Raw genomic sequence first — 12,065 nt, 5'->3', positions numbered from 1 at the left:
GAAATTTTCAGAGCTGAAACGTAAAAGACGGCATTCTCGCAATTCCAAGGTTGTCGGAATGTCGAACAAAAAAGTACTAGCGCAGCAGGACGCACCACACTGTCGCACGACCGCCGACAACTTGAACGATGAACGATGAACGATGATCGATGAGTATTCAGGACAGCTTGTGCATTAAGTCATTTCGCACGCAATGCATATTACTTGGGCGACATGAATTAATCATTTACCTTAGGCTCTGTTTGGACATGGAATTCTACTTAAAAATTCCAAACGAAATTCAACTTAGCCGTCATGTGACTTTGCTCCCACGTCCCACGTGAGTGCCAGCAGGCAGGTTGCCAAGTTCTTATCAATACACCTCTGCGATACCGCCCATCCACTATAGAATTTTCGGCCACGTGAAAAACACTAAGCACGGTGAATTGCGTGAACAAACTCGTAGCATACTACAGAAAATCGTACTACTGTATCTACACCGATGATTTAAGGTTTGAGCCGTAGTTGTAAGATATGGCCATAATAGTGCGGTAATGGCCATGTGCGGACATTCCAAATTGCACGCTAAGTACTGTTTCCATTTTTGGGCAAAGCTTACACAACCTCGTCCAGCATTCGGACTTTGAATTCCTCATGCTCGCCATCCAAAATGAGCATACCGACGATCCAGGTGTAAGAAATACCTGGATAATGCAGGATAATTCCTGGTATATATTATTCTATTTACCTGGATCAAAAACTAATCACGCGCCGTGCATGAATAGGACAGGTATACATCTTTGTCAGCATTTATATTTTCCTTTGGATACTACCCCAGCCTTGCCACTGGTACCACTCGCATTCCACTCTATATTGGCTACAGGGATACATGGGGTGAGTGATAATACCATGTCCATGTATTTATTTTCCATCCGTTTACAGTGATTTGAATATGCCATCGAGCAGACCGTCAGATAAATCCCCCCCTCCTCAAACAGTGCCAGATATACCACCAGATGAACCTGACCAGCTGCCTGGTGATGCTAACGCCTATGTAGAAATACTGAAAAAATGCTGGGCAACAGGATCACGACTAGAGCTTCTGACATCACATATCCTGAAGTATGCGAGCAGCCTCGCAGAAAGTCAAACCCGTTGTGTCGGTAGGGGTTGGCCATGTCCGAGGCCAGGGGTCTGCCAGGGGTGCCAGGGGTCTTGCCTGGGCCTCGAGGCACTTAGATAGATATACTCGAGCATGTGTTGTAGCTAGTCCTCACCTATACCATCACCTTGTTCCTTGTGTTTGGTCTGTGTCCCATGGATCCCTGTCCATGGTCTTCCTTAGTCGTACCGACTCACCGTGCAAACGACTACCTAGATATCATTGTGAACGACTATTTCACGTGTTTTCATTGGAAACTCAAGGTCTCAGAGGAACTGCCATCCGACGTGTCTCCCGTATCTCACTGTTCTGAGACGCTCACCCCGTTAGAATCCCTTCAAAAGCAGCGCAAAATTACAGCCATGCGCAAGGTATTTTTTTCCTTTAAATTCTTACATTTTTAAAACAAATTGACGCTACAGACTCTACGTAATTGGTTTGACAACCGTTCCAAAGCTGTGCGCAAGGTCGGCCCCCGCATGAAACCCGAGAACAATCCATGGCCATGTCTTCTTTCCCAGTTGTCCAGCGTCTCACTACACAAGCCCAGAACCCTGCAAGCTCAACAGCAGTGGTCCAAGGATTTCTACGAAAGCATTGTGAAAGAAAGGTTCGAGGCACAGTGGGAACTTTCATCTTGCCCTCCGGCAGAGAAACCCTCGTTCCGCGAACATGTCATGCGGACTATTTTTGAGGAGCAAGAACCATCGGTCATCAAAAAATATGAAGCACTCGCCCAGACAGAAGGCAAAGAGGCGGTCAAGAAATGTAAGGCCTCGTTGGAAAGCTCTCCTCCTACTGACCCAGTTTCTCGTCAAGCGTACGTACAAACATAATCTTATGCCCAATAATGGCGGCTTAATTGTTTCCAGTGCTCTCGATAGACTTGCGTCATTTGCAGGACCTCTGCTATCTGGAATCTCATGTGCGCTGGGCATGCACGTCACCCTGATGGTTGGCGGACCCGAACCGCGCAAGCAAGGCAAAATTAGTGTAATCAGGTAAGTCGTGTGTTATCATCCCTTGAGTGTTTCTCAACGTGTTTCGTAAGCATGCACGAGGGTGTCAATCTTCAACCACAGCCGGGAAATTGGCAGACGGCTAACAAGGAAAAATTCAAGATCGTCACCAAGCTTTTTCAGGAATTTCTCAATGGCTGCTACAGTAAGTGACATCTTCGTTACCGTTATACGATTCAAATAACGGTATTTTAGCCGAAGAGGATCGCTGTGATCGGAAGTTTCCAGACACTCCCGCCAAAGACCTGGAAGATTCTGACGGTCTCCTAGCACATCCCAACTCTGACACCGCCATGGCAGAAGAGACGACATTAACCACATCGACCAATGACAAAGGAAAGGCAGTCAAATGGCCTGCCAAGAGCAAACGACGCTTGACAGCAGTTCACGACGACAACGGTGAAGTAACCACCGATACGGACTCTCCGGATGGATCGGATCCCGATGATGACGATGACGATCAGTCTCCAGCCGACGGGATATGGGAGTACCGCCGTTCTCAACTCCCCCACTCGGCAGCCCGCCTCACCTATGTCAACCGTCGCACTGGCAGCCCTATCACAACCAAGAAGGGCCCTTCCGATATCAATTTTAGGCATTTTGTTCCTTCCAGCAATGCACACACCAACGGAACTCTCATCCTGGCTGGGGACACCAACCAAATTCCTAATTCAGTTGGAGCAGAACGCAGTAGATCGGCACTGCCCTCGGATTCTGAACCACCTCTTCCTGAAGTGGCAAATTCACAGCCTACTCCCGCTTCCCCTTCAGAACCGCCTACGCGAGTTTCGGGGCTTCTTCTATCCCCTCGTGTAGACAACGCCATCTGCTCACTCGCTCAGGACAGTCAGAATGATGATATTGATTCACAGCCCACTCCCGTGTCCCCTTCAGAACCGCCTATGCAAGATTTGGAACTTCTTCTATCCCCTCGTGTAGACAACGCCGTCTGCTCACTCGCTCAGGACAGTCAGAATGATGACATTGGTGAGTCTTCTACCATGATCTGAGTTTGATCATGATTTAGATCGTATATCAGTGCTTCCCACCAATTGCCCTGCATGGATCCGGGAAGCGATCGAATATCTCACCGCCCCCCAACTTCCCTCTCGATATAATGCTCTACTCACAACTTTTTTAGAGCTTGAGAAGTCTTCTGGATTCTCGTCTGGGAAGGGTACTGCCTCTCTCAGCAGCAAAGATCGCCCACTTGCAATTCACTGGTGGATTTCCCGTGCACATACAGGCCAGCCGCCTATCCCCGAGAACTTCGGCACAGCATGCTGGAGTTGGTGGTGTGGGATTCAGCCCACGTGGGGGAACATATCGCCATCCAATGAAGTCCCTCGCCATAATGGTAATGATTGGAGTCTTCTCGACAAACCCAGGAAAAACGGCTTCTGGAGTGTATTGGCCGCGCTAAAATGGTGGGGTTGTGCTAACAGTACTGGATGCGACGACCCCCTTTGGCATACAGCTGTAGACGATGTAAAATGGGTGATGGAATGTATCACAGAATCTCGCAGTTCGACCGTTTCCAGGTAAGCAGCTTAGCGTGTTCTGATTAAGTCAATTCAACTGACATATTTTTCCAGCCCGGTCAAGAAATGTTCGGCACCAGAACCAAGAAGTCCACGTTTGTCGAAGCGTCTCAAATCCAACAGCCGTAAATGCCGTTAAAGTCTGCACCATCGCCAAAGCTCCCTCTAATCCCGATAGATCCGCACCCTTAGTACCTACGTTGATCTTAGATATATTGTAATTTTTTGTTCAAATCAACAGCTTGCACCTGCTCGTTTATGTCATGAATCTCGTTAGTTTTACTATCATAGTACACAAGGCAGCATAACTAGTAAAACGATCCCCTAACAATCATTTCGCTGATACATCAACTCGCCCAACTCGTAAGCGATCACAACTTCTGAAATCCCCGACATACTAGCATGACACAAGATGTCATCTAGTTGGGTTACCACTAAACTCATAGACTGACAGATGTCGTTACCTGCTTTCCACTCATCGCAAACCCCGCACATCTCCAGAATCGCATCCAGCCCTCGATGAACCTCGCAGTGTAGATCCTCGATAGAATTGATAGTGTCTTGAATAACGGTGATGTCACATTTTTGGGTCGTGCGTGTTTCTGCAGCGTCGTCAGGTATACTAGTAGTAGCGAGTAACTTCTTCAACACGCCCTGCACGAACTCAGTAGGTGACTTGATGAGCGAGACAAACACGTCTTTGGTTTCCTTTAAGATGGCAAGACACTCTGCAAGAGTTTGCCTGAAAATATTTTTGTAAGAATAAAATATACAACCGGAAAACTAAATTTAAACTTGCGGCTCATCCATCCCCTCTGTCTCTTTGTCAAAGTCAGAGTCCTGCGGCTCAAAAAGTTTTGCGACTCGCGCGATGAGTGGGAGGTCGCTCGCTGCTGGATCGTCGCATTTATTGGTCCTTCGGCATCTAGTCTTCGCTGTACAAGGCTGATGCCTTTGAGCATTGAGGGCCTCCCTGTGCCTGATAGTATCGAAACCAAGATAATTAATAGTGAGAAAGACTATGAACAATGCTTTGAGAACCCACCTAGCACAATATTTCCTGCTTTCTTCGCGTATAGCACGAATCCTCGAATCAAGAGTAGTATAGCAAGGAGAAGGTATTATCATCATGGTCTGTGATTGATGAAGGGTTACTTGGACGACGGTGAGGCGAAGTGATCTAAAACTTACGAAGCAATAAATACTATTACTTGGTCATGCAAATGGCAGGATTAGAACCAATTACGGCTCAGTGATGGCCATTACGGTCCTTGAACGCTAGCAAGACCTGTTAATCTTATCAGCCTAGTATGTCAGCATCTCCGAGCAAGCGATTGATGTCGCATTCTGTCATGACGGGTACATCTGGGTATGTTAGAGTAGGATCTAGTCTATTGAATTTAGCATGTGATCATTCAGTTGAACAAACGCAAAACCCTTACCTAGCTTTGACTGCAGAATGCATCTCGCCGAGGGTCAGTGGGTGCAAATATATGACGACAGAAGTCCATGGTTCTCTGGTCAATAGGATTGAGGCTTGTTGTGGACAATAACCACAGAACATACTAGTACTACGTACCTGGAGTTCGTCTTCTGTTAAAGCCCTTTTTAAAAGTAGATCTGATGAGTAGAATCTAGTAGAAAACGTTGTGAGATCATTGCAGTGAGTGGATCTTGACTACACACTGGCACAGATTTGAACTTGCATAGTTGAGTAGATCGGACTACTACTATGCAGCGCCAATGGGACTCCTCCACCGCAAGAAGCAATATCGAGTATATCCGACTAGTATATAGCACCGATGTTGTGTTGTAGTAAGAACTTGAAGCAGTGAGTAGATCTGACTGCACACTGGCACACAGATTTGAACTTACATAGTTGAGTAGATCATACTACTACTATGCAGCGCCGATTGGACTCCTCCACCGCAAGAAGTAATGGCGAGTAGATCCGACTAGTATATAGCGCCGATGTTGTGTTGTGTTGTAAGAACTTGAAGCAGTGTATAGACGTCTATAGCACTAGTACCAGCAATCGTGATAGCACAGTGATTTCGAGTCAAACTTAAAGCTACCGAAGTTCAATGTTTGAACACCCGAGTCAACATTCGACATTTAATATTCAATATTCAATGTTACTTTGATGGCTTTGGGGACGAGCCGTAGTATGATAAAACTACTAATACTCCAGGATCAGTGTGATACACTAGTAAGTTGACATGTAGACCAGACTTTTGACGTCCGAGTCAAGTCCGAGTCATCAAGTACTATGCCAGTGCTTCAATATTTCGTGATATTCAATACTCAACTGTCTGAAACATGCATGCATAGACAGAAAAAACCTTGCTATGATATTTTACAGTGGATACACGAGCACTTCAGTACAGTATGGACAAATGACTTGAGATATACTCTCGGACTATAGTACTATGAGCCTCAGCCATCCTCCGGCGCGTTAACATCTAAGTCGTCGGTTGGGACTGTGATATATGAAACACCACCTCTTTCCTCAATGTGTATCTCAGGCGAATCCGACTCTCTTTGTCCAAGATACAATTCCTCGAATACCATACTACGGATCATGTTACGAATTGCAGCAGATTCGTGATGGTCTTGCAGGAGGCAGAGTACCGCACGAGCAACCAAATCAACTAGCCCAACATCAGGAATTGGCATTGAGAAGACGTCAAAACATACCACAGCACGGCGGCATACACACTTTTCCAGTGCTGCCGCAAGGCTTCACCTCATGCACAATAGACGAGGTATGTCCACAGTGCATCTCGCCTAGGGCAAGAGTTAATGCAAGGCATGAAATAAAGGGAGAGACATACCACAACAGTCACCATTTGTACAGCAAGATGTGTTTTCCACATCTGCTTCAGTGGGGACATTCGCAGGTTGATTGGCGGGGGAAAGTTGGCTCATTGATGGATGAAGACAAGAGTGAGTGTCTGGAGCCGAACGTGAACGCGAGATCCCTTACAAATATGTAAGTCATATCGATGACTCAAAAGTGATGGCACGGTTACTATCAATGAGGAAGTCGCATGGCTAAGCTGGACAGGAGGTAATTGAGGCTTCTTTCTTAGTATTTTGCTTGTCATTGAAGAGAAAAAGACCTATTCGATGGCTCCAGCTACTCGCGCCGTTGTCAACAATGGGCACCAAACGAAAGTACCACGCCTACCAGGCTGATTCAAGTGATGATCAAGATCAAAATTTTGCTCATTCGCGTATGGTATGGTTGACAGCTGATCGGCGCAGACAGTTAACAATGCCAATCTCCCAAATGAAGCTACAGCCGACAGGTATGCAGAATGATGAACCAACAGCATTCTTTGCGGATGACTTGGAGCCTACTTTGGACATTGAGGCTGGCTGGAGTGAAGATGAACGCGGGGAGCACGACAGTCAAGAAATCATCAACAAACCCTCGACCAAGCGTTACACAAATTCAGTGAGTCATTCAGGCAAGATTCTAAATGATAGACTTACCATATCCTGCATAGGATGCTCCGTTACGAGAGTGGATGGGATATGACGGGTGTGTCGGTTATCGAGAGGAGTTTCTCCTTGAAGATCAGCGACTAGAGGGTCGTGGCGGTGCAGGGCTGCTCTGCTCATGCAAAAGATTAGATGAAAATAATCACCCAATACCAAGCTTATTCCGGTGCGAGGAATGCTTTGGGCGTGACATAGTTTGCCAGGAATGCTGCCTTGATCACCACAAGCGCTTGCCATTGCATGTCATTAAAGTCAGTAATTCAGGTTATAGTGAACTCAACTGATCTTGCCTAACAGAAATGGAATGGTCAATATTTTGAACGTACATCATTGAAGGACATAGGCCTGCGCGTGCAGTTAGGACACTTGGATATGACATGTCCATGTCCTGTACGCGGACATATAGAATTCATTGTTTTGCACGTCAACGGAATTCACCACGTGAATGTTGACTTCTGTGCATGTGACCAACAAATTTCTCACCACCAACAGCTCATGCGATGCGATTGGTTTCCCTCGACAGTTCATCAACCTCAAACAGCGTGCACCCGTCGACTTCTCGAGCACTTCTTGCTGCTTATGTGGTCTAGTAAAGTCTCCGCTTTTGAGTTCTACCAAACTTTAGAGCGTCTGACAGATAACACCGGTGTTTCTGTTCCAAAGGTGAGCCGTCATTCGCCTTTTGGCAGCTAAATACTTAAGTGTTTCGTTTAGAGTCGCTATACAGCGTTTATGCGGATGGTCCGGGAATATCGCCACATTTTACTCTTGAAGCGAGGTGGGCGAGGTCATGTGGAAAACGGAATCGCCAATGTACGACAAGGTGAACTCGCGGTACATTGCCCTGCATGCCCACATCCTGGAATTAACCTACCAAGAGGTTGGGAGACCGTAGAGCCCTCCCTAAAGTGTGTATTTCCCTCTTCAGAGTACATAATATTAATGTCTCGCTTTGACAGGTTCCTCTACTACTCAATTATCGCCATGGACGCCAACTTTCGTCTGAAGAACAGAACTCGATCGTCGGATTTGGCGGACCCCGGCATGCATACCGGTCTTGCATATTTTGTTGTGACTAAGCCCTACAGTGCCCATGTGTTGCAATTTGCCTCCCAGAAAGATGTACGTCTACACTGAAATTCATGCACTAGCCAGTTCCTCTAACTCTAACATACACAGGTTAGTACATGCAGCGGATTTAGTGCTCTGGCACATGCCGAGTCAAAATTTTCGAACGGACTACGGGCCACAGGCGTCGGGCTCTGCATATGTGCACATCATGAATTTGTGCGCCCCAAAGGGGTGGGTGATCTGCAAAAGGGCGAACGGTGAGATTCTAATCGACTTGTGGGTTCTGTTCACTTACGTGCAACGTGCAACTAGCTTCTGCAACATGGATTTCATTTTTTTTTCAACTATCATCCCCCTTCTTCTTTTGAATGTCGTCATCTCCTACGATATTGCTTGCCAATGGAAAATCAACCTCCTCGACAGGATGACCAAACTTCCCGAGAAAATGCATATACCTGTCGCAGTCACAACAACATCATTCATGTTTGGGATCCCAAAGTTTCACGCCAGTGCCCATGACGACGGCTGCTCTATTCCACATTCGCTCAACCTCATGCCAGGAGTAGGGCGAACAGATGGAGAAGGTGTTGAACGGAATTGGTCGGAGATGAACCGGGTCGCAAATAGCACCAAGGAAATGGGACCTGGTGCCCGACATGATACCCTGGATGACCATTTTGGTCATCATAATTGGCGTAAATTTGTTGGCCTTGGTAAGCCCTTAGTAGTGCCGTCTCATTGGGTCAAATACTGATATAATCTTACTAGGTCTTTCATTACGAAAGAGACTCCTAATTGCGGTCAAGGAACGTGATCGTCAACAGGCCGCATTTCAAGAGTTCAATCTCACAGTCAGCACATCATATGAGAACCAGTGGACTGCGATGGTCGAGAGCTGGGAGGCAGACAAGACACAGCCAAACCCATTCACAAACAAAGAACGTGGTGCGCCCTTTTATTTATTTAACACAACCGTATATTTAATGTGCATTTTAATTGTTTAGGTGTATCTGAAGCTGATGTATGCGCCCACTTTGCTGAGCAGGATAAGGCTGCTGCTACGGCTGGAAGATTTCATCATCACAACATGAGCCTGAGCGTATTTATTGCATGGGGTTTATCATTAGAAGACTCGCAGTACGTATCTTTACATCCTCGAATGAGATATTTCTGATGATCTATGTAGAAGACGTCTACGCTTTGAAATAATTAATGGGACGCTGTCCTCATATCAACAAGCAGAGTTGCAACAGCGCCGGACTTCACTTCTTAAACAAATCCATCGATTTCGGTCCGTGCAGGCCATCTACATGGTCGATTTAGAAATTTTGCTTGAGCAAGACGACGACGGCTCTTTGGTAGAAGCCGAAAACACCATTCTCTTGCTGCCATCCAGCATTAGCGCTGTGATTCGGACGTCGACTTGCCGTGATGATATTACCTGCATCGAAGAGAAACTTCGCAACACTCAATGCCACGACTGTCTCCACAAACTCCGAAATGCCCTGCGTGCCAGAGTTCATCTCATCAAACATAGGAATAGGGAAACCCGCGGTCAAAGGGCCAACACCCGTGCAGCATCCATAATTAGTCGCTTGGATGGCAAGATCAAGATGTTAGCTGGGAAGTATCGCACCGCTCACGAGTGTTTGATTGCGTTACGGGGACGTGGTTCATGGGAGGGTGAACTGCGGCCTCTCAATGCTCACGATGTTCAGGGCCCGAGTGAGGATGTCGGATCACTAGAGAATCCCTCTGACATCATTGGATCCAATGGATGCAAACAGACCAAGAAGCAGTTGGCTGCTGCCAGCAGACGTCTCGGACAAGGCTTCATGCAAGTCTCGTGGATATGGACTTCGGTTGGCATGTTAGGGGATGACGACAATGCCGGTTTGAATGATGGTGAGTATTTTAATATTAAATATTCATCGTTATCTAATTCATTCAACCATGGCAGCACTCCGCGTGGAATGGGCAAAAGCCTGTGCACGCGCCTTACGCTGGAATGAAGAAGTTTTACTCCTGAAGGAAGAGATGCGGCGCACACGTACTTTTCTTGAGTGGAAAGCCAGGTGGTGGGAGAATCGTGCAAAATTTGCAGTGGACGACAGGCTATTATCGGAAGGTATTGCAGCGTATGCTTTTCGGCAAGCAGCGCTGCAGCATAGGCTTTCCATTTCATTTCTACAGCTCTGGTCTACTTCATTAACGACTCAAGATCATACTTCCCAGCCGAGTGTTGACGAGGACGAGGACGTCGTCATTCACGACGAGGCCTACGACGATGCGGAGGATGATCTGGAGGATTGAAAATTTTCGAGACCCAATTTGGATATGTCATGCTAGAATAGGATTTGTTGCCTGCTCCTAAATATTGATATGTCGCACTTGAATAAGATTTGTTGCTTGGTCAATAAACACTAACTTAGGGTTAAACCATAAAATATATTTGAAGTGTATATCGAGAAAAACATAATATAGAGCAATATAAAGCTGCAGTACACCCTGACTAAGCCACCCAACGAGAAAAACAGAATATACAGCAATATACAGCTGTGGTATACCTTGACTAAGCCACCCCATATGGGTGGTGGTACAAGTCCAGGGAAATGGGCATTGGCCCCGGGTGGTACTTAGTGTGCGATTTGGAATGTCCACACATGGCTATTACCATATAACAAGGGCAAATACTACAACAAGTGGTGAAGGTTTAAGCCACTTCTCGGCTATTTCCAAGTCACGCTCATCAATCTCTAAGTCCAACATCCACATCATGGACTTCTCAGACTCTGAGTCCACTGTGTCTCGCTCTAATCGCTCTGGGGACTCCACCAGCGGAGCAGCCAGCTCTCAAACCAAGCCGAAGGGCCGCAAAGTGGCAGCTCATTGGAAGCTGGAAGAGGAGGTCTCCCTCCTCAAATACCTCTATGAGAACAGGACTGGGACTGACGGTCTCACCTTCCCCAAGAAGACATACATGGGAGCTGCTGCGCACATTGCACAGCAGTTCCAAAACCAGAAGGGCGGGCCCAAAACCAATGGGGTCTGCAAGACAAAGTTTTCCGCGCTCAGGAGTGCCTATTTTGCCCCTTAAGCGATCAAAGTTGGTGGATCAGCATCTGGATTCACATGGATGGTTGAGAAGGGGGCAACTATAGATGAGCACACCACTAGCGCTTGGGCAGGGTATGTGAAGGTGAGTACTGCACTTCCTGTCATCACTCTGGAGCCTAATCTAATTTTTTTCAAGTCAAATCCAGCGGCCAAACAATTCAAGTCCAAGGGTTTCGATCATTTCGAGATCTTTGATCTCTTAGCATCCGGCACAAAGGCCAAAGGTATCAACGTCCTCTGAAGATCAGAGGTGAGCAGATCGGGCGAGGGGGTGCTAGTAGATAGAAAACAATTCTAACTTCAGTCTGGTATTGGGACTCCTGGTCCATAGTACTGTACCTAGTAGATAGAAAACAATTCTACTAGTAAATGTTAGGGCGCTATCATAAATCTGAATGGAATCAAGTACTCACACTTCAGTCTGGTATTGGGACTGAAGTGCTCGTGTGGTAAGTACAAAGTCTATAAGGTAAAATTGTTGCTATACAAATATTAGTGTCGCGGGGGATCGTGGTGAGACATTGGATGCTAGACGTCAAGTGCCACTCGACGTCACCTGTCAGCACCTGGTCGTGCTCGCACTACATCTCTGTTCCTGTCTCCATCTCCGTTTCCACTCCCGTTGACTCTGCTAATCCCGATCCCAACACTCCCCCTCGAGCAGGACCA

General features: G+C 46.7%; 3 protein-coding genes across 3 annotated transcripts; all 3 read left to right on the top strand.

Annotated features, from left to right (window-relative positions):
• Positions 1-1,012: 1,012 nt before the first annotated feature.
• DEU56DRAFT_697409 (uncharacterized protein) lies at positions 1,013-3,684 on the top strand (the record flags this gene model as incomplete). The annotated part of the gene is made up of 7 exons (XM_041347255.1): positions 1,013-1,133; positions 1,325-1,512; positions 1,564-1,961; positions 2,014-2,142; positions 2,193-2,305; positions 2,356-3,129; positions 3,236-3,684. Coding segments are annotated over 7 exons (2,172 nt in total), but the record flags the coding sequence as incomplete, so codon positions are not given.
• Positions 3,685-6,861: 3,177 nt separating this feature from the next.
• Positions 6,862-10,592, top strand: DEU56DRAFT_916197 (uncharacterized protein; the record flags this gene model as incomplete). The annotated part of the gene is made up of 12 exons (XM_041357836.1): positions 6,862-7,161; positions 7,214-7,459; positions 7,506-7,649; positions 7,701-7,871; positions 7,923-8,116; positions 8,168-8,330; positions 8,388-8,536; positions 8,592-8,992; positions 9,048-9,224; positions 9,284-9,416; positions 9,466-10,184; positions 10,240-10,592. The coding sequence occupies 12 exons, from the start codon at positions 6,862-6,864 to the stop codon at positions 10,590-10,592; spliced, it is 3,150 nt and encodes a 1,049-aa protein (XP_041204864.1).
• A 463-nt stretch (positions 10,593-11,055) lies between these two features.
• On the top strand, positions 11,056-11,637 carry DEU56DRAFT_759012 (uncharacterized protein; the record flags this gene model as incomplete). The annotated part of the gene is made up of 3 exons (XM_041350282.1): positions 11,056-11,356; positions 11,399-11,478; positions 11,533-11,637. 3 exons carry the CDS (start codon positions 11,056-11,058, stop codon positions 11,635-11,637), a joined length of 486 nt encoding a protein of 161 aa, XP_041204863.1.
• Positions 11,638-12,065: the final 428 nt, after the last annotated feature.

The sequence above is a fragment of the Suillus clintonianus genome, assembly GCF_016758775.1.
Source record: "Suillus clintonianus strain FC179 chromosome Unknown DEU56scaffold_81, whole genome shotgun sequence".
NCBI lineage: Eukaryota > Fungi > Basidiomycota > Agaricomycetes > Boletales > Suillaceae > Suillus > Suillus clintonianus.
Note: the sequence above shows the minus strand (reverse complement) of the source record. Positions and strands in the feature narration are given on the sequence as shown.